A 23,747-nucleotide genomic window follows, 5' to 3' on the forward strand; every position below is an offset into this window, starting at 1 on the left:
AGCTTGGCCATAGGGGGCTCATGATGTTGCTGGTCACCCTCTTCCTCCTATGAAAACAAAAAGTTTCATTAAAAACCGAAAGTCTTAGAACATCATTTACACAATCCAAAACATAACAATATATGACATAAATTACCTGCTGGGGAAGGTGACGTCTGCGAACCATATTGACAGCCACTGCCAGCAGCACTGGCATGTCTTCACTGCGTACTGGTATCAGTGACTCTTGCATGTTTTGCTGCCTGTTTTGAGTCATTTTTCTGCCTTCAGTTAACTGAACTAATGCCGTTTACAGAGCACAAACAAACTCTCCTGTCCATCTTGACAGGTGTATGGTGATTAAATAATGGGTTGTCCTTATTGGCCATGCCCAGTGGGCTGCCTTTAGTTTTTAATGAGTTCAAGGTGATTTTACGCCTGACGATACGCCTCCGTAAACGCGGGTTGAAGACGCGCCAGAAAACGTAACGTAAACGCCAAACGTCAAAAACACACACCAAATCACGCGCGTCATTTTTTCCACGCGCGTAAAATGACGCGCCAAATTACACGCCAAATTCCTCCGTGTGAACTTACCCTTAGAAGATGGAAGTGGCAGCACCTCGCCAGTTCAATACATTAAACCAATACAGGGAACGTTTTTGTCTGATACAACAACTGAAACCGTTGTCAGTAGTAGGTGCCATGACTAGTTAGTGGTGTTATCTATAGTTTAGTTATCTTCTTGCACATAATTATTAGGTAGAAATTTGCACTTTTCATCTTTTTCCAATGTCCTTGAGTTTTTTTTCCCAAAAACAGATTGTGAGCTTAGTGGGAGAAAATCTGACTTCCCATGACCTATCAAGTGCAATAGGTTAAAGAAAAATGACACTTTGCACTTAATATGACAGTTTTGGCCTAAATTAACTGCATCAAGCATGGCAGGTACAAACAAACTCAGCACTACTGAACTGCAGCAATAAAAAGTCATGTCAAACATCTATACAAAACGATTTTGAGATTTGGACCCTATGAGGTTATTACTCTCATGACAAATTCAATATAATTTCGCCAGAAACTGGCATAGATTAGTGCAAATCTACACTAGTTCCTAGCCTGCACACAGTCACTGAAGACCAGGGTGTAGTAAGGGTTAATAAATATATAATAACTTCAATTTGGATTGCAAGTTGATTCAAGTAGAGGCAAAGTGGATATTTCCTTAGAAATGCCCATGAGGCATTAAAGGGGTTCTATCAGCAAAGTCATGCTGATAGAGCCCCACATATGCGTGAATAGCCTTTAAAAAGGCTATTCAGGCACCGTAAAAGTTATATTAAACTATCCCCCCCCCCCGTTTTAAAATAAAACCCTAAAAAAGAATGTGATCTACTTACGCATCGTGCACCCTGGGCGCTTACATTGATCTAAAAAAATGGCCTGGGCGCATGCACAGTAGCCGTAGTAGAAGTCGCATGCTACTGCGCAGGCGCCCAGGCCATTTTTTATATCAATGTCAGCTCGCGAGCGCCGGAGGAGGACGGGACCCGAGGACATCGCAGGAAGAGGAGGCGTGGATGAAGAAGACGGTGCACCCTGAATGCCCGCCCAGCTTGCACGATGCATGATTTTGCCGATAGAGCCCCTTTAACAAGAGTTTCTCTTATATGGCTTTTGTGATATAGACCTGGCAATGATGGCAGATTGTCATTCATTCAGTTTAGTACTGTATTAAGCTTTTATATGGTTGGTAGGGGGTTATTCTCTACTATACATCTATACATACAAACATAGATGTCCAAGGCACCATGCACACGACCATCTTGTCAGGTTGTGATTAAAGTGCCCATGGATGATATTTGTGTGCCACCCATGCTTCCACGGCCCCATTCTTCTAGGTTAGTGAGCATGGGCTGCAAAACAGACAGAAATAGGACCTGTCCTGAGTTTTGCTCACGGCCGCAATCACAGGACCATGAACATACATGGGTTGAGGTATTTAACCATGGTTCTCTATGTTACAATTTATCATGGTACGACTATCACTATGTACTTATGGCGATTTATAGGTATTACCTTTGGTGTACATTCCTCTCCCTGTTTGCAACCACTACTGTGTACACTTGTATGTTCCATCTGGCCTTGTATCATGTGGTACCTCCATTTACTATATCATTGTGTCTTTATATGCGTTATCCTATGTATTTATCAATAAAATGTCATGGTTTTATTTAGTATTCATGTTTTTATTGTTTAGGTATATGCCCCCGTGCCTGGTGAATTAGTGCTGATAATCTCGGTACTAATATCATTGCACTGTCAGAGGGACTGGACTTGCAGCTCAGCATACTGTTGACAGTACAAGTCTATAGAAGTCTAATGACCCATTGTCAATTAAGGGAACTGCAAAAAGCACAAAGGGGAATTTACTAAAACTAGCCTCTCAACAGGCTTGACCTGGCAACTGCTCAAAAATCCCAAGTTTTAAATGTCACAATTGTGGCACTTGTCCTGACAAAGTAGCCTTAGCCTATAAGAATGATTATGAAGAACATAGGTATTTACTAAAAGATATCAAGAGCGGTGACAGGTCCCATTAAAACCCAACTGTTCATAAAGTTATCTCTATGGAATGTGTGTGCATTACGTACATAGAGCGCAAAGTCCACTAGAGACAAGGGTGAGCTTGTGTGTAGTTAAAGCAACATTCAACATTTCACAGTTGAATGATGTGAATAGAACAACTAGCTGCACTTTTTTTGCCATTTATTGATATTGTTTTTTCAGTTTACTATTATTTTGGTATTTTGTACATAATGCTAAAATAGGAGCTTTTGCGAGATAAGAAACCAATTTAAAGATAAGGTCTAGCTGTTACTTTTACAACACAGAACACAAGTCAACACCTGTGTAAGTAAAAGAAACATAGCAACTGAATGTTAGAAGCAATGACATGTACCTGTTTGTGTTCCATGTGAATGTCCCCTAATGCAGTTAGGGTGCGATCACATATGTATAGCCCGATTATCAGTTTCAGAGGAAAAATGGTGCTAGAACAGATCCTATAGTTTTCTATGGGATAGGTTCTGGCAGCATATGACGTCACATCTGGGCCTTAAAAAAAAAAAAAAAAAACTGATACAACTAATATATTTCAATGCACACAAATAAAATTCAAGAGGAAAAAAATAAGATAAAAAAAAAAAATGTTTTCACCACAGAACGTGACGAAAATCTACAGATGAGGAATAGGTACCCGTAGCACCCACAGAAAATCTGATATTCATGTTTTATAGCATAAATGGTCTGCTGACAAGGTTTATCCCAGAATGACTCACCAGTACAAGGGATTGATCACATACATTAGTAATATATGGTTTACGCTATGTTCATATTTGTGTTCTGACATCCATTCTCCTGACTATATTTTTAGGGTTATATACGCACACATATTATATATATATATATATTATACACACAATTTGCATCTCCATCGTGTACCTCTCTAATATGTTTAGAGATGGGGGTTGGTTCTTCACGTGTGATGTCACTGATATGTTCACGGATTCTCCTGCGGAACTCCCTCGTTGTTTTACCAACGTATTGGAGTCCGCAGGAGCATGATGCTAGATATACCACCCCCGTAGTTTTACAGTTAATAAAACTCTGTATGTGGTATATGGTTCGTGTTTTAGTAGATCTAACATTTTTTCCTTTTTGAATAAATTGGCACGCCTTACAAGTACTACTTTGACTATATCGGTTGATGGACATACTTTACTTTATTTTATTTTTAATATCTATGGTGAGCAGTTTGTTCTCCACGTTGAGTTATCTATTTGGCCTATGTATTTCTGGTGGGTGTATAGATTTCCCCTCAGTTAACTCTGTACATTACATCATGCGGTATATGCACACTTTAGGGTGGTGTTTCATCCATCATTGTATAAAGTCTTGTGGTATATGTTTTTTCCTTTTATTAAAAGTTTTGTCTGGCGTATCTGAATTGTTGGGATTTGCTTCCTGAGTGGGTTTTATTTACCTGTGTCTTCCCATTTGTTCATGTAGCTCCGTCAATATTCACCACGATGTGGGGTCTGGATGTTACATTATACGCGTCTTGCGTTGCTTAGCTGCGGTCCGGCCGGCGTATCATAGGGGCGGGGCGTGGTTCACGTCGGAGGTGTGGTACCAGTGACGTACTCAGCTCCACCTCCATTGACGTCGATTGTCTGGGAGGAGACTTGGGTTTATAAGCCCAGCTCCGGGAAGCGCTCGCTGCGGTCAGAAACTATGACCGACCGAGCAGTTAAAACAAAAAAGCTCGTAATAGCGCTGTATCTACAGCACGTTCTAAAAACTGTATGTTTGTGAGCCTCTGATGATGCTGGCACTGTGATTTAGTCAGCTGAAACGCGTCAGGAACTACATATATCTCGCTCTTATTTTAACAAGTTTGTGTGTGTGTCTAAGTATGTGAGTTCCAGCTTGTGTCTATTAGCCTACATCCCAATGCCCGAGAATAGCCCAAATGGAGATTAGCAATATCACTCCCCTCCCTAGCTATTAGCTGCATGCAATTGTGAATACATGGTGGTGTGTTTGTCAGAGAACTGTTACTCTATGTGCTAGGTTGTTACTTAGTGGCAATTTATACACAATTAATACGCAGCTATAGTGGAATATTGGGTGGCAGTGACTATGAATGGGTGGGATGCGAATAGAACACCAAACTATTGAGAGTGTTTTGCCCTTGTATCTATATAGGGGGAACCCTCTTTTGGTGTCTAAAATAGCACAACGGCCACATGACCACATACTACATGAGGAACGTTTAATTGTGTTATTTTGTTACATTGAGACTTTTAACTATTACCAATAAAAGTTATATTTTAGTGTGCATAAAAATTCCCCATAAAACTTTTTCCTGTTGAAAAAAAAAATGATGGTCCAACTAAACACAAACTGGATGGAATAGCATGCTGCTGCAAGATGCTGTGATGCTGGTTCAGTATGCCTTCAATTTTGAATAAATCCCCAACGGTGTCACCAGCAAAGCACCCCCACACCAACACACCTCCTCCTTGCTTCACGGTGGGAACCAGGCATGTAGAGTCCGTCCGTTCACCTTTTCTGCGTCGCACAAAGACACGGTGGTTGAAACCAAAGATCTTAAATTTGGACTCATCAGACCAAAGCACAGATTTGCACTGGTCTAATGTCCATTCCTTGTGTTCTTTAGCCCAAACAAGTCTCTTCTGCTTGTTGCCTGTCCTTAGCAGTGGTTTTCTAGCAGCTATTTTACCATGAAGGCCTGCTGCACAAAGTCTCCTCTTAACAGCTGTTGTAGAGATGTGTCTGCTGCTAGAACTCTGTGTGGCATTGACCTGCTCTCTAATCTGAGCTGCTGTTAACCTGCGATTTCTGAGTCTGGTGATTCGGATGAACTTATCCTCCGCAGCAGAGGTGACTCTTGGTCTTCCTTTCCTGGGGCGGTCCTCATGTGAGCCAGTTTATTTGTAGCGCTTGATGGTTTTTGCAACTGCTCTTGGGGACACTTTCAAAGTTTTCCCAATTCTTTGGACTGACTGACCTTCATTTCTTAAAGTAATGATGGCCACTCGTTTTTCTTAGCTGTTTTTTTCTTGCCATAATACAAATTTTAACAGTCTATTCAGTAGGACTATCAGCTGTGTATCCACCTGACTTCTGCACAACACAACTGATGGTCCCAGCCCCATGAGGCAAGAAATCTCACTTATTAAACCTGACAGGGCACACCTGTGAAGTGAAAACCATTTCCGGTGACTACCTCTTGAAGCTCATCAAGAGAATGCCAAGAGTGTGCAAAGCAGGAATCAAATCAAAAGGTGGCTACTTTGAAGAACCTAGAATATAAAACAGATTTTCAGTTGTTTCACACTTATTTGTTAAGTATATAATTCCACACGTGTTAATTCATAGTTTTGATACCTTCAGTGTGAATCTACAATTTTCATAGTCATGAAAATACAGAAAACTCTTTGAATGAGAAGGTGTGTCCAAACTTTTGGTCTGTACTGTATATATACCGTATATACTCGAGTATAAGCCGAGTTTTTCAGCTCAGTTTTTGGGCTGAAAAAGTCTGCCTCGGCTTATATTCGGGTCATTACGGTAATACCGTAGTTACAGACCCGGCATACAGACATGGGGGTTGGTGCCGGGTCGCAGCATCTCCACACTCCTGGCAGAAGTACCGGGACCTTCTAGCAGAAATACCGTAAGTACTTGTGTAGTTTGCGATGAACAGCATCGCCATGGCGATGCTGCGGGCCCGGCACCCGCCCCAGTGTCTGGATGCCGGGTCTGTGCTGCGTAGTCTGTAGCTATAACGGCGACCGCTCTGCTCCAGAGCGGTCGCCATTAGAATCGGCACCTCCACTGTAACTCTTACAGTGGTAGTGGCGGAGTTACAGTGAGATGCCGCCATGCCCCTGGAGAGAGCGGACGCGACCGCTCTCTCAAATGCGGCCCTGAAGCGCTGGGGTGATCCCCGGCTGCCAGCAGGAGCGTGTACCTTGGCCGCTGGAGCTGAAGGAGAGATCCCCGGCAGGAGCACGTACCTGAAGACCTCAGCATGCAAAAGAAAAGCTGGCCGTCGGCAGAAGCGCTGAGGGGAAATCCAGGCAGCCGAGTCTGCCGGGGATTCCCCTCAGCGCTTTTGCCGGTAGCCAGCCACAGTTCCCCTTCAGGTCCAGCGGCAGAGGTCTTCCTTCAGGTCCACGCTCCTGCCTGTGTCCGGGGATTCCCCTCAGCTCCTCTGTAAAAGCTCCCCAGCTGCAGTGCTTTTCTTGAAATGACGATTTTTGCAATGTATTGCAATGCATTAGCATTGTAATGCATTGCATTAGTGATCAGACCCCCTGGGGTTCAAGACCCCTAGGGGGTCTAATTAATGCAAAAAAATATATATATAAGTATAAAAAATTCAAATCACCCCCCTTTCCCTAGAACACATATAAAACTAATACTGTGAAATATATACACATTAAGTAGCCCTGTGTCCAAAAACGCCCGCTCTACCAATCTATAAAAATATTTTTCGTGTACGGTAAAAGCTGTAGCTGGAAAACAAAGTTGTCTAACTGCTGGGAAGGGGTTAATAGGAGCACTGCAGATACCCTATATTCAGCCAAGCTGAATTCTAAGTGGGGGAAAAAAAAACAGTCCTCCAGCTCAGGGAAGGGGCAGACAGACAACCAAAACACCCCCTCCCCTTCCCCAGCACCCAGCAACTACTGCACCCAAAAACTCTGACCATTTTAATTTTTGAAATTTTCCAGTAGCTGCTGCATTTCCCCCCTAGGCTTATATTCGAGTCAATAAGTTTTCCCAGTTTTTTGTGGTAAAATTAGGGGGGGGTCGGCTTATATTCAAGTATATACGGTATATATATATATATATATATATATATATATATATAGTATATATTAGTCAGGGTCTGAGGTTGCTAGGTGGGGTGGCATAGACACACAAGTCCAGATTGTTAGTCCAAAAGGTAGAGTTTTATTTTTACTCCACAAGAAACAGTGCAGCAAGAAAAAAAAGCAATACAAAATAAATACCTGCCCAGTTAGGCTCTAGCTAAACACATAAATAGGTTACCTAACCTATAATAGCAGATTCACTAGCAAAATTGAAGGGTACAAGACACAGCTCCCACAGTGCGACCTTCCAGCTAGCCCTGCAGCCCAGCTCTGTCCAAAGTCTTGCTGCTGGAGCTGACCTTTTAAATGTCCCTGAAGAGGTCAATCCACAACAGCTGACACGCTGCAGAAACATCCACAATGTGTGGACTAGAGGGGGTGTAGAATGAGAGGTCCCACTGCCAATCCTACCTGCCATTCCTAAAAAATCCAGCCCAATACTGAGCATGTAACAAAATGCTCAGCAGACAAAAGCTGTCTGCTGAGAACAAGTCATTCCTGGATTTTCTCTCATCTTGCCCACCTGAGCAGTCTGGGCGAGATGTACACTCCCTCCATTATTTTGCCGGTCATCGGCTTACTATATAATTATATATATATATATATATATATATATATATATATATATTCCCGCCGAGGCCCTTTAAATACAATATTAGGGGACATTCACACTACCATTGTCAATTGTCTGTTGCTCTCATCCATCATTGGATCAGAGGAACAGATTTTTACAACAATAGTGCTCAACACAGACAGAGTCCCTGGTCTGGCTCTGTTCCCACTGACACTAATGTAAACAACATGGCAGGTACTTTCTTCCCTCAAGTTTATTTACATTTGTAACGGAAGAAAGAGTCCTGAAAGCTTCCTTTGTGTATTTTGTTTTTTTGAGAACTAATGTAGATGGATACCTATGATGGATAAGAACAACAGCCATTAATAATGATAGTGTGAACCTACCCTAACTTAGGGAAAATTCAGCTGCATGTTCACTCATACTAGATGTTGCTCTTTTTGGACCTTAATCCCTTTTCATGGCTGTGTGTCGAGAGACCAACTTTTCTGAAAGCATGATGTGTAGAATTTCCACATCTTGGCAGCCTTCGGCCAGCATAATCATTTCCAGTACACAGATCTATTTCTGTCAGGTGACAGTGTTAGCAGAGTCATTTTCAAACAGAAGCTATTTAAGTAGACCATATGGAACCACTTCATTTTGGAAAGCTGCATGCTAAACTCTAGAATTGAGATGAAAGATGATGCTCCCTGCTGCATACTGCTAAACAGGAGACCAAGCACAATCCTGAGGGTTATTTCACACGGGGGTTTTTTGGTCAGGATTTTGAGGCAGTACCCGCCTCAAAATCCTGACCAAAAAGACGGTCAGTTCTTTTTTCCGGGAGCCGTTTGTTCCAGCTCCCAGAAAAAGAAGCAACAAGCTCATTCTTTCAGGCGGATTCGCCTCGTGACATCCGCCTGAAGACACTCCCTCCCAACTAGACCCATTCATTTAGGTCTAGTCGGGAGGCACGGGCAGTTCTATATACTGCTGGAAAGCCGACAGTGTGCTGAATACAGCGCACTGTTGGCTTTCCCGATCTGTGCCCCGGGTAAAGCGCTATCGGTCCCAGTACCATAGCGCTTTACAGTCAGAAGGGCGTTCCTGACAGTCTGTCAGGAACGTCCTTCTCCACAGCAGCGCCTATCGCACTGCACAGTGTGAGCGGGGAGGAACGTCCTCTCCCTCTGCTCACAGTGCTCGTCCATAGACTAGTATTATCAGGAGGGGAGAAGGCGTTCCTCCCCGCTCACACAGTACAACGCGATAGGCGCTGCTGTGGAGAAGGACGTTCCTGACAGACTGTCAGAAACGCCCTTCTGACTGTAAAGCGCTACAGTACCGGGGCACAGATCGGGAAAACCGATAGTGCGCTGAATTCAGCGCACTGTCGGCTTTCCAGCAGTATATGGAACTGCCTGTGCCCAATCTGATGAAAGGTGTTCTTTAAAGTCTATCATTGGCTCTAGTGATTTTAAACTAAGCATATATTTGCATAGCTTTTAGAAAGGCTATTCCACACATACCTTTTGTTTGTTAATCCCCTCAGTTGTACTTGAATTAGCTTTTATTGATATGCTAATTAACCAGCATGGAGCACCAGAAGTCTCAGTGAGCACTGTCTGATGTGTGCAAACAGAGGGAGGTGAGAGCAGAGGGCGCTAAACGAAAATATTAGTAAAATAAAATCAAATGTGTAAATTTCCCCTCCATTTGTCTTAATTCCTATTAAGCACTTATAGGGTTGAAATACTAGGTATATGTTGTTTTGGCTTATTTAAGGGGTGCAGTTTTGGAAATGGGGTGATTTATGGGGGGTTTAAATACAAGGGTATTTCAAAACCCCTTCATAACTGGATTAGTCCCTTAAAAAATGGGTTTTAGAAATTTCTTGAAAATTTTGAATATTGTTGTTTCACTTGTAAACCTTATAATGTCCATAAAAAAATAAAAGAGTGACTAAAGTTTGATGCTGACTAGAGTTGAGCGAGTACTGTTCGGATCAGCCGATCCGAACAGCACGCACGCATTGAAATCAGTGCACGCAGTCGGCACGCGGGGGGGTTAAGCGGCCGGCTGCCGTCAAACCGGAAGCACCAGGTGCTTCCATTCATTTCAATGCGAGCGTGCTGTTCGGATTGGCTGATCCGAACAGTACTCGCTCAACTCTAATGCCGACATAAAACAGAGATCTGGGACATGAGATTTATGATATAATTTTGGCGGTCTGACTATCTGTATGCAATGCACATCATTTCAAACTTTATAAAATATTTTTCAAAATTTCCACCAAATTTCCTATTTTTTCATAATTAAATACAAAACATATCAACCAAAATTTACCACTAACATGAAGTATAATGTGTTACGAAAAAACAATCTCAAAATCACTTTGGAAGTTAAAGCATTCCAAAGTTATTGCCACATAAAGTGACACGTCAGTTTTGAATCGAGATTGGTCAGGAAGTCAAAAAGTGCCATTGGCGGGAAGGGGTTAAACAGAGACAGGGCTACCAGACCACACCAGTGAAGAGTAAAAAAAATAGGCCCTTTCCAGGATTCATTTTAAAGCAGTTTAACAAACTCCTACCTCTTCATAAATCAGGTTCATTCCTGTGCACCAGAATAGAGAATGAAGTCAGTTAGAAACTGGTGTAGATTTCCAGTAAAACACATACAAGAAAACTTTAGTCACTTATAACAAATATGTTGGAGATGCCTCGGGCCGCTCTAACCATTTTTGAAGAAAGTGGCAAGTGAGGGATAGAATCCGGAACAAGTCACATCTTTGGCACAAAAGGGGATCTTGTGCCAAAGATGCAACATATTTCCACCCCTCTATGCCAGAAAACTGGAATAGAAAGGTTGAATAAATTCCTCCCCACAGCAAAACCTGAGGATGTTTATATTTGGGCGCTTGTAGTTTATGTTTTTCTCAAGATGAAAACTGATTTTAATAATAAAAAATAGATTTAACAAAAAAATAATAATTATCCACTTCTCAGTACAGTACAGCCAGTCTGGGCAAGCTGCCAGTTGTAGTATTATACAGTAGGTGGCAAGCCAGAAGATGGAGACAGTAATATTAGTGTGTAATACCATCACTGCATTGTAGATATCACTTCTCCAAAAAGAGAACCTGTTAACTCTGTTATGCAACAGTCTCATATTATTACTGCTAAAAGGAAGAATTTGAGTCTTGGACTACCACACAGGAGAACAGGGTGATCCCCCCCCCCATGGGCCCCTGAGCCATGGTGGGGGCCCAGCTTACCCTGGCATAATACAGTACACTCATTGTACAGCAGATACTCATCGTACAGCATCTCAACCAGGCTATGCACCAGTATAATTATTTAAGAACTTATTGAAGAAAAAAAAATATATATATATATTATTAATGCATTAGGCAGCTGAGGTAACAGATAGGAGCAGAGTGAGGCCAACCAGTAGTCTTCCTCCATGAGCCCCATCAATCACCCTGCAAGGTCCCCAATTACCAATCATCTTGCAGAATCTGGTTGCTAACAACCTCAAGACAAGAGGCAATCAAGAGACGACTGACAGGACCCAGGACAGAAACAGTCCGATGCTAGAGTGCGACAGCAAGCTAATACTGAAAATATATTTAGGTTTGTGACATTTTAAGATGACATTTCTGAGGTGGGATATTTGTTTTCTACATGTGTATAAATGCCATGAAATTCATGTATTTTTTTTCTAGTCATATTTTAACATGTCTTTTTCAGGTATTCATTCTACTATAGAGAAAACTGTCTGAAAAATAGCCAAAATTGAATGTTTTAGGCTAAGGCCATACATTGCAGAACCACAGCTTTTTTTGTTGCAATCTTGTTGCATTTTTGAGCAAAGTGCATCGAAAAAAAGTTAGAAGCAGAAGTGTGTGTATGTGTATATATATATATATATATATATATATATATATATATATATATATATATACACACACACACACACATATTGTGGGGAAGGTAGTTCAGTAGAGGCAGTAGTGTTGACCCAACCCGTCAGACAGGGAGGACATAAAATATGCAGGAAACAGGTTTATTTAGAAAAAAAAACAGGAAAATAAATAAACCCTGACTTCAGGCACAAAATGAGCAAAATAAAATACAGCCTTAACTTCAGGCAAAAACAAAACACAATCCTGCGACTAAGGTAGGGTTTACACTTCCGTTTGACTCCGTTCAGGTATCCATTTGAAAAAAAAACAAAAACGGACACCTATCATAACGGACACAAATGGACAGTAGCTGTTGGCTATCAGTTACTGTCCGTTAGAAGTCCGTTGCCTATAGACCTCAATATTAAAAAAATAACGGACACTTACTGTCCATTTTTACAAACGAACAGAAAAGTCCTGCATGTAGGATTTTTTTGTTCGCTTGAAAAAACGGACATGGGTGTAAGCGGACACAAGACACAATCCCATTGAAATGAATTGAAATTTCGGATGGACCAGCTAGTGTCCGTTACTAAAATCTTGAACAGACGATAGCCACGGACACTGCTGACGGATTCCAACAGTAGTGTGAACGCACCCTAACTAAACAAAACTGATAACTTAACTATACATGTGGTTTACTAACAGCCAACGAACAAACTAACAGGCATGATATTGTCTCACCGGTCTCAGTGTAACAGGACAGTCCCATATGCCTCCTCCACCTCCCTAAATCTGCCCTGAAGTGCAGGATCTGCAACCTTTTCTTGGCCCAGTAATGAGCCAAGGACTCATACCTGGGGCTGAGGTCTACTGAAGACCCGCACTGGACCAAACACAAGTTAAAAATCTGGAGGAGATATAGTGTGATTTCAGCGCTCTGCCTGCCACCTTCTCACAAATTTTAATTATATTATAATATATCATTATTATATACAATCTGGCTCACGGACTCCCTAGATGCCGTGATCACAGCATCCAGAGCATCTCCTGACTCAGGGGGCTGATCCCAGATCTTGGCTGTGTAACACAGCCGAGAGCAGGATGTAATGCCGCATGTAAAGCTTCTGACCCCGTGGCAATAAAGTGCCATACTATTACTGAGCTGAGGGTTAACTATATGCTCAGATCAACGTAATAGTATGGCACAGAGCAGGAAGGGGTTAAAATATTATGTGTAAAACAACCCTCACTTGTAAATGCAAAGGACTTATTGCTTCTGACAGAAAAGAATAAAGAACAGCTGCAAAAGCACCAGAAAACTACTTATCCGTGCAGTAATACCAGTTTTTCCATAATTGCACGGGAAATAAAGACATGTTGGGGCAAATAACCAATATCTTCTCAATGTTAGCCTGTGCAAAGTGAAAGAAGACAGCCGTAAAACACAACAGATTTTCCAAACTGTCTAAGGACACTCATTGTAAAAAAACAGCTTTTTTGTTAGAGATTTCGCAGTGAATTTTTGTGTCATGGTCAGGAGAGGAATGTGCAGAAGATAGAAATAAAAGAGCTTCTTCTACATTTCCAATTCCTTTTGTAGCCATTCTTGGCTTTGTCAAATGCTAAAAAAATCTGTAACATTAAAAAAAAAAAAAAAAATAAATCAGGCTTACTACACTGTCTCAAAAGAAAAAAAATATTTCAGCACTTGAAAAATGTAATAATTTAATAAAACATAACTTTTAATGGAAAAATATACAAAAAATACCAAAAAAAGAAAAACCACAAGAACCAAAAAGGTAATAGAAAGTGCCACTGCCATGAGGAAGGGGCTTCGGCCCCCAAACGCGTAGGCAACCAGCTACCAGTCATGTGTTGTGTCACTTGTCATTACATGTTGTAAGTGTGTCTTTATATTACTTTTTTGGTTCTTGTGGGTTTTTTTGTTTTTTTTTTTGTATATTTTTCCATTATTCGAGTACTGAAATAATTTTTTTCTTTTGCAATAGTTCATTTGACCTAGACCAGGAGGTTTATTATTTTCGTGCACCGTGTTTTTTGTACATTTTTTGATTCTCAGTATTTTTGGCTGTGAGGCATTTTTTTTTTCTTCCTTTTTACTACACTGTCCACCAATAAGTACGGTATTTGGACACCTGTGGTAGAATAGAAAAACAACATTTCTTCATATCCAATAGTAGGTAGACCCCAGCAGATGCTTCCTTATGGATGGGATTGATGGACACAATACTCCCAGATGCCTGGTGAAACTCCTGGTGTATGTGAGCCATCGGTTGGGTGCGGTTTCTCTGGCCAGCACTCTTCGGTCTCTATTTCCCAGTTTTGGAGGTCTGCTGACTCGGTGCACATTCCAACAATCACCGTTCACCTTCCACTTCGTAATCACATAGGCCACTGTCGATTTTGGGTAATTCAGTTTTCTTGCTATTGTGCGCTTTGTTCCACTGTCGACAAGAAAATGGCGCTCGGGCATGTGCAGTAGAGCTCAGAAGGGAGTGTTACTGTGCATGCCCGAGATTTCAAAGCGCAGGATTGAGACTACAGACAAAGGAAGCAATTACACCTACGGAGGAGGAGGGCATCTTGGAGCACAAGCAAAGGAGGGGTCATTACAAAGGTAGGACGCAGGGGGTGCACAATGGCTTGGGGAATCCCAGGGTGTACAGAGAGGTTCATTTGCTTATCGGTTTTACCAATATGTGAAGAAGAAAAAAAAAAAAAAACGGGGGGGGTCTTTTCAAAATCTACTAGTAGCACCTGAATAGCCTGCACTCTACACTTGGTGGCATCTTGCATGTGACTAATGCCAATGCACTAATGCCAATGCTGTTTCCTATTTAACGGTGGAAGGCGTGACGTACATCATGACCAAAGATATAATTTGCATGAGTGTCCAAATACTTATTGGTAGACAGTGTATTAGACGGTCTAACCTAACATTACTCCATTGATTAGCTGACTGACAGAATTTTAGCACAAGGACAGAAAAACTAAGAGAGTGATTAAAATTCTGATGTAGTTTGTGCCAAATAAACTTTTGTACATGCTTTACATGAATTCATTAACAGCTCTATGCAAGTATTCTGGTGTAGATGTGTGAACATTTGTCACATCTTTGGGGCAAGACTCTCGTGTCAAAGCCTACAATCGGTGCCTTGATCACCACTTTCCATGAAATTGGGCAGAGAAGGGCAGATTGGGGACACCTTGGCCCTCACATTTTTATTATAACCCATGCTAGTTCTCAATTTACATAGATTCCCATTCTGACGCATAGGCATGCGCCAGATTTATTATCGTAAATCAGGCTTGCTATGCACCTATTAGGGGCTTTATTAAAGAGGACCTTTCATGTTCTTAGATGTGCAGATTTCAGTGCACTGTCCACTTTTCCAGTATGCCCCCGGGTGCCAGAGATATCAGTGCCATTACTTGCAGAACAGATATCTCTCCCGTCAGAAAGGTGGGCTGTGAAGAATATCCCCTCCCTCCATCCATCCATCCCCCCATTCATCTGAGCCTAAACAGCAGCAGTAACCCTCACAGATAGACTCTGGCAGAAAATAAAGAGGAATATATGTAATATCGCTCATCTCCAGAGACACGGAAGGTCCTCCATCTATGTGTTTGGCTTGTCTGCCACATTGTCTGGCAGTTTTGCATATTAAGCTTTTCCACAAGCTCCAGCCACCTGCCAGACAGAACCTGTTCATAACCCCCTCACACATAGAAAGCAACTTGTAACATGTACGTCAGATTTTTCCTTTAATACAAATTATGCAAGAATTCTGGTGCATTCGTATTTATCTGACTCCTATTCATCACGTCCCCTCCCTCTACCCCAGTGTTCAGTGTCACCTAGTCCTCAGTGTATAGGTGTAAATATACCCCAGTGTTCAGTGTCACCTAGTCCTCAGTGTATAAGTGTAAATATACCCCAGTGTTCAGTGTCACCTAGTCCTCAGTGTACAGGTGTAAGTATACCCCAGTGTTCAGTGTCACCTAGTCCTCAGTGTACAGGTGTAAGTATACCCCAGTGTTCAGTGTCACCTAGTCCTCAGTGTATAGGTGTAAGTATACCCCAGTGTTCAGTGTCACCTAGTCCTCAGTGTACAGGTGTAAGTATACCCCAGTCTTCAGTGTCACCTAGTCCTCAGTGTATAAGTGTAAATATACCCCAGTGTTCAGTGTCACCTAGTCCTCAGTGTATAGGTGTAAGTACACCCCAATGTTCAGTGTCACCTAGTCCTCAGTGTATAAGTGTAAGTATACCCCAATGTTCAGTGTCACCTAGTCCTCAGTGTATAGGTGTAAGTACACCCCAATGTTCAGTGTCACCTAGTCCTCAGTGTATAAGTGTAAGTATACCCCAATGTTCAGTGTCACCTAGTCCTCAGTGTATAGGTGTAAGTATACCCCAGTGTTCAGTGTCACCTAGTCCTCAGTGTATAGGTGTAAGTACACCCCAATGTTCAGTGTCACCTAGTCCTCAGTGTATAGGTGTAAGTACACCCCAGTGTTCAGCGTCACCTAGTCCTCAGTGTATAGGTGTAAGTACACCCCAATGTTCAGTGTCACCTAGTCCTCAGTGTATAGGTGTAAGTACACCCCAATGTTCAGTGTCACCTAGTCCTCAGTGTATAGGTGTAAGTACACCCCAGTGTTCAGTGTCACCTAGTCCTCAGTGTATAAGTGTAAGTATACCCCAATGTTCAGTGTCACCTAGTCCTCAGTGTATAGGTGTAAGTATACCCCAATGTTCAGTGTCACCTAGTCCTCAGTGTATAAGTGTAAGTATACCCCAATGTTCAGTGTCACCTAGTCCTCAGTGTATAGGTGTAAGTATACTCCAGTATTCAGTGTCACCTGATCCTCAGTGTATAGGTGTAAATATACCCCAGTGTTCAGTGTCACCTAGTCCTCAGTGTATAGGTGTAAGTATACTCCAGTATTCAGTGTCACCTAGTCCTCAGTGTATAGGTGTAAGTACACCCCAGTGTTCAGCGTCACCTAGTCCTCAGTGTATAGGTGTAAGTACACCCCAATGTTCAGTGTCACCTAGTCCTCAGTGTATAGGTGTAAGTACACCCCAATGTTCAGTGTCACCTAGTCCTCAGTGTATAGGTGTAAGTACACCCCAGTGTTCAGTGTCACCTAGTCCTCAGTGTATAAGTGTAAGTATACCCCAATGTTCAGTGTCACCTAGTCCTCAGTGTATAGGTGTAAGTATACCCCAATGTTCAGTGTCACCTAGTCCTCAGTGTATAAGTGTAAGTATACCCCAATGTTCAGTGTCACCTAGTCCTCAGTGTATAGGTGTAAGTATACTCCAGTATTCAGTGTCACCTGATCCTCAGTGTATAGGTGTAAATATACCCCAGTGTTCAGTGTCACCTAGTCCTCAGTGTATAGGTGTAAGTATACTCCAGTATTCAGTGTCACCTAGTCCTCAGTGTATAGGTGTAAATATACCCCAGTGTTCAGTGTCACCTAGTCCTCAGTGTATAGGTGTAAGTATACTCCAGTATTCAGTGTCACCTAGTCCTCATTGTACAGGTGTAAATATACCCCAGTGTTCAGTGTCACCTAGTCCTCAGTGTATAGGTGTAAGTATACTCCAGTATTCAGTGTCACCTAGTCCTCAGTGTATAGGTGTAAGTACACCCCAGTGTTCAGCGTCACCTAGTCCTCAGTGTATAGGTGTAAGTACACCCCAATGTTCAGTGTCACCTAGTCCTCAGTGTATAGGTGTAAGTACACCCCAATGTTCAGTGTCACCTAGTCCTCAGTGTATAGGTGTAAGTACACCCCAGTGTTCAGTGTCACCTAGTCCTCAGTGTATAAGTGTAAGTATACCCCAATGTTCAGTGTCACCTAGTCCTCAGTGTATAGGTGTAAGTATACCCCAATGTTCAGTGTCACCTAGTCCTCAGTGTATAAGTGTAAGTATACCCCAATGTTCAGTGTCACCTAGTCCTCAGTGTATAGGTGTAAGTATACTCCAGTATTCAGTGTCACCTGATCCTCAGTGTATAGGTGTAAATATACCCCAGTGTTCAGTGTCACCTAGTCCTCAGTGTATAGGTGTAAGTATACTCCAGTATTCAGTGTCACCTAGTCCTCAGTGTATAGGTGTAAATATACCCCAGTGTTCAGTGTCACCTAGTCCTCAGTGTATAGGTGTAAGTATACTCCAGTATTCAGTGTCACCTAGTCCTCATTGTACAGGTGTAAGTATACCCCAGTGTTCAGTGTCACCTAGTCCTCAGTGTATAAGTGTAAGTATACCCCAATGTTCAGTGTCACCTAGTCCTCAGTGTATAGGTGTAAGTACACCCCAATGTTCAGTGTCACCTAGTCCTCAGTGTATAAGTGTAAGTATACCCCAATGTTCAGTGTCACCTAGTCCTCAGTGTACAGGTGTAAGTATACCCCAGTGTTCAGTGTCACCTAGTCCTCAGTGTATAGGTGTAAGTATACTCCAGTATTCAGTGTCACCTGATCCTCAGTGTATAGGTGTAAATATACCCCAGTGTTCAGTGTCACCTAGTCCTCAGTGTATAGGTGTAAGTATACTCCAGTATTCAGTGTCACCTAGTCCTCATTGTACAGGTGTAAATATACCCCAGTGTTCAGCGTCACCTAGTCCTCAGTGTATAGGTGTAAGTATACTCCAGTATTCAGTGTCACCTAGTCCTCATTGTACAGGTGTAAATATACCCCAGTGTTCAGTGTCACCTAGTCCTCAGTGTATAGGTGTAAGTATACTCCAGTATTCAGTGTCACCTAGTCCTCAGTGTATAGGTGTAAGTATACTCCAGTATTCAGTGTCACCTAGTCCTCATTGTACAGGTGTAAATATACCCCAGTGTTCAGCGTCACCTAGTCCTCAGTGTATAGGTGTAAGTATACTCCAGTATTCAGTGTCACCTAGTCCTCATTGTACAGGTGTAAATATACCCCAGTGTTCAGTGTCACCTAGTCCTCAGTGTATAGGTGTAAGTATACTCCAGTATTCAGTGTCACCTAGTCCTCAGTATGGGTCCTGTACACACTTCTACTCCAGCATAGTAAGTATACACTAGGGCTTCTGTATTTCACTGTATACTACAACAGGACATGGTAGCCTTCTCAGCAAGCCACATAAACCAGAGCCCACAAAACTTAGAACAGCAGCTCTCCACTCACCTGCCTGCTCCCGGGCTGACATGACTGACACCAAGTAATGGGCGCCATCAAAATATGGAAACATAGAGAGGCGAGAGAAGTGCACGGCCGCCTCACTGATCAGCTCCATAGTGACAGCTTACTGCTCAGCCTGCTAGTCGGTCGTGACTAGAGTGGAGTTGCTCCTGGTAGGTATGATGTCAAAGGAAGGGGCGTGGCCTCTCAGAGGAGGGCGGAGTTTCGGCCATCACTGCTCTGTGCTGTATAGAGGAAGCCGGAGCAGAGCATATGGAGCTGGAGAAGAGAAAGCAGAGGGGATTGTAGCGTGGTAATGGAGGATGGAAGGGGAGAGACAGGTTTGTTTTACATGAGACTGCATGTTGGATGAGGCTGAGGGGAGAAAGTGATGTAGTTACATGGGACTGCACGTTCGATGAGGCTGAGGGGAGAGAGTGATGTAGTTGCATGGGGCTGCATGTTGGATGAGGCTGAGGGGAGAGAGTAATGCAGTTACATGGGACTGCACGTTGGATGAGGCTGAGGGGAGAGAGTGATGTAGTTGCATGGGACTGCATGCTTGATGAGGCTGAGGGGAGAGAGTGATGTAGTTACATGGGACTGCATGTTGGATGAGGCTGAGGGGAGAGAGTAATGCAGTTACATGGGACTGCACGTTGGATGAGGCTGAGGGGAGAGAGTGATGTAGTTGCATGGGACTGCATGCTGGATGAGGCTGAGGGGAGAGAGTGATGTAGTTACATGGGACTGCATGTTGGATGAGGCTGAGGGGAGAGAGTGATGTAGTTACATGGGACTGCATGTTGGGTGAGGCTGAGGGGAGAGAGTGATGTAGTTACATAGGACTGCACGTTAGATTAGGCTGAGGGGGAAGAGAGTGATGTAGTTACATGGGACTGCACGTTCGATGAGGCTGAGGTAAGGAGTGATGTAGTTACATGGGACTGCGTGTTGGATGAGGCTGAGGGAAGGATTGATGTAGTTACTTGGGACTGCACGTTAGATTAGGCTGAGGGGAGAGAGTGATGTAGTTACATGGGACTGCACGTTGGATGAGGCTGAGGGGAGAGAGTGATGTAGTGATATAGGACTGCATGTTCGACGAGGCTGAGGAAAGCAAGTGATGTAGTTACATGGGACTGCACGTTGGATGAGGCTGAGGGGGGAGTGATGTAGTTACATGGGACTGCACGTTGGATGAGGCTGAGGGGGGAGTGATGTAGTTACATGGGACTGCACGTTGGATGAGGCTGAGGGGGGAGTGATGTAGTTACATGGGACTGCATGTTGGATGAGGCTGAGGGGGGAGTGATGTAGTTACATGGGGCTGCATGTTGGATGAGGCTGAGGGAAGGAGTGATGTTACATGGGACTGCACGTTGGATGAGGCTGGGGGGGTGAGTTATGTAGTTACATGGAACTGCACGTTGGATGAGGCTGAGGGGAGAGAGTGATGTAGTGACATAGGACTGCATGTTCGACGAGGCTGAGGGAAGCAAGTGATGTAGTTACATGGGACTGCACGTTGGATGAGGGGGGAGTGATGTAGTTACATGGGATTGCACGTTGGATGAGGCTGAGGGGGGAGTGATGTAGTTACATGGGGCTGCATGTTGGATGAGGCTGAGGGGGGAGTGATGTAGTTACATGGGACTGCACGTTGGATGAGACTGGGGGGGTGAGTTATGTAGTTACACGGGACTGCACATTGGATGAGGCTGAGGGGGGAGTGAGTTAGTTACATGGGGCTGCACGTTGGGTAACGCTGGGGGGGGTGAGTTATGTAGTTACACGGGACTGCATGTTGGATGAGGCTGAAAAGAGAGTGATGTTTTATATGGGACTGTATCCCGGAGGGTCTGGGGGATTGGATTGATGTTTAGGGTGGTATAGGAGTCGTTGGCATGGAGACAGGGTTCTTTGGGTGTTTCTGGCATTACTGGGGGAGCAGGAGATCTTTGGGGGTACTGCTGCATCTAAGGGGGAGGGCAGTGGCGTGCACAGTATAGCAAGCCCAGCAGTGCTCCCCCCCACAGTATTTCATGCCCAGCAGTGTTTCCCCCCACAGTATAGCAAGCCCAGCAGTGCTCCCCCATACAGTATAACATGCCCATGCTGCGACCTGTGTCCTTGTTTGGAGGTCCCTGGGGTGCGTTTACTTTATGGAGGTCTTCCCATAATTAATATTTTTGTACTATGATAATTCTATGTTGTATTTGCACTCTAAAAATTATGGATATTGTATATATCCTTATATGTATGCAATGAGAATGTCATTTACTTACTAATATATAGTATTATCTCAATTGGACCTCCATTTTTTTGTATGGTTGTACCACCTCATTATCTCTTTTCTTATATATGTTTTAACATGTATTTAAATAAAGTCTGATATATTTTTGTTAAACATGTTTTGTGGCATTGCGCTTTTTTAGCATAGTGTTTCAAGATAGAAAGAAGGTAGTATGACTATAGCCTGATATAAATGGTGTCTCTTTGTATTAATATTCCCCCAATATTGTAAACAATATCAGGGGATATTGGGGGAATATTAATAAACAACGTTGTTTCCTTCAAGCACTAACCCTCAACTTGGGAAGGTTGATCATATGCACTTAAGAAAGAGCAGTATGCTCGAAACGCGTTGTGCAAAATAAAGTCTTTTCACTGTACCTGGGCGAGCGCGGTTTTCCTTTCATCTTCCACAAGGAGGACGGTCCCTCTTTTGCTTCATAGACACAATCTAGGACAGGGTCAGACACAGCCCAAGAATAGGTCTAGACACGGCCCAATACAGGACTAGATACAGTCCAAGACAGGACTAGATACAGCCCAAGACAGGACAAGGTCAGACACAGCCCAAGACCAGGACTAGATACAGTCCAAGGACAGGACTAGACTCAATCCAGGACAAGGTCAGACACAGCCCAAGACCAGGACTAGATACAATCCAATACAGGACTAGACCCGATCCAGGACAGGGTCAGACACAGCCCAAGAATAGGTCTAGACACAGCCCAAGACCAGGCTACACACAGCCCAATACAGGACTAGATACAGCCCAAAGACAGGAATAGACACAATCCAGGACAAGGCCAGACACAATCCAGGACAAGGCCAGACACAACCCAAGACCAGGACTGAACACAATCCAAGACAGGCGAGGACTTCAGCGAAGACTAGGACCAGATCAGGACAACCAAGAACTTCCATCATATTAAACCTCAAAGAGAACACAAAACAAAACAGCACCGAGCAAAAACCGATGATAGTGTAGTAATTTTTAAAATATGGTTGTTACAAAAAAAGTATAAAAAGTAATAATATCTATTTAGACCCGATGGCCTCTCACCTGTTCAGGTTGTGAAACTGACGTGCACAACCACGTGTAAGGGAACATTCACACAGAGTAACGCCGAGCGTGTATCACAGCCGTACACGCCAGCGTTACGGCAGGCTGCCGAACACTTCCCTTTAACTTCAATGGGAGCGCTCATAATGGGTTCAGTCTGTAAAGAAAGAATAAATAATTGAGTTATCAGCTGCTATAATGTACACATTTTTTTTGGACACCCTGTATATGCGCGCGCATACACACTCACCGGCCACTTTATTAGATACACCATGCTAGTAACGGGTTGGACCCCCTTTTGCCTTCAGAACTGCCTCAATTCTTCGTGGCATAGATACAACAAGGTGCTGGAAGCATTCCTCAGAGATTTTGGTCCATATTGACATGATGGCATCACACAGTTGCCGCAGATTTGTCGGCTGCACATCCATGATGCGAATCTCCCGTTCCACCACATCCCAAAGATGCTCTATTGGATTGAGATCTGGTGACTGTGGAGGCCATTGGAGTACAGTGAACTCATTGTCATGTTCAAGAAACCAGTCTGAGATGATTCCAGCTTTATGACATGGCGCATTATCCTGCTGAAAGTAGCCATCAGATGTTGGGTACATTGTGGTCTTAAAGGGATGGACATGGTCAGCAACAATACTCAGGTAGGCTTTGGCGTTGCAACGATGCTCAATTGGTACCAAGGGGCCCAAAGAGTGCCAAGAAAATATTCCCCACACCATGACACCACCACCAGCCTGAACCGTTGATGCAAGGCAGGATGGATCCATGCTTTCATGTTGTTGACGCCAAATTCTGACCCTACCATCCGAATGTCGCAGCAGAAATCGAGACTCATCAGACCAGGCAACGTTTTTCCAATCTTCAATTGTCCAATTTCGATGAGCTTGTGCAAATTGTAGCCTCAGTTTCCTGTTCTTAGCTGAAAGGAGTGGCACCCGGTGTGGTCTTCTGCTGCTGTAGCCCATCTGCCTCAAAGTTGGACGTACTGTGCGTTCAGAGATGCTCTTCTGGCTACCTTGGTTGTAACGGGTGGCTATTTGAGTCACTGTTGCCTTTCTATCAGCTCGAACCAGTCTGGCCATTCTCCTCTGACCTCTGGCATCAACAACGCATTTCCGCCCACAGAACTGCCGCTCACTGGATGTTTTTTCTTTTTCGGACCATTCTCTGTAAACCCTAGAGATGGTTGTGCGTGAAAATCCCAGTAGATCAGTTTCTGAAATACTCAGACCAGCCCTTCTGGCACCAACAACCATG

General features: G+C 43.3%; 1 protein-coding gene across 2 annotated transcripts in view; it reads right to left on the bottom strand.

Moving 5' to 3' along the window:
• Positions 1-23,747, bottom strand: part of TMEM38B (transmembrane protein 38B) — an 83,150-nt gene that overhangs the window by 16,654 nt on the left and 42,749 nt on the right. Inside the window, exon 2 of one of the 2 annotated variants that reach the window (XM_075280338.1) lies at positions 19,127-19,250. In XM_075280338.1, coding sequence (XP_075136439.1) covers positions 19,127-19,235 — 109 coding nt within the window. In that variant the 5' untranslated portion in view covers positions 19,236-19,250. Of the gene's footprint in view, positions 1-19,126; positions 19,260-23,747 lie in introns of those variants that run through there. The other variant, XM_075280337.1, reaches the window with a different exon arrangement.

This window comes from Leptodactylus fuscus, chromosome 1, assembly GCF_031893055.1.
Source record: "Leptodactylus fuscus isolate aLepFus1 chromosome 1, aLepFus1.hap2, whole genome shotgun sequence".
Classification (NCBI taxonomy): Eukaryota; Metazoa; Chordata; class Amphibia; order Anura; family Leptodactylidae; genus Leptodactylus; species Leptodactylus fuscus.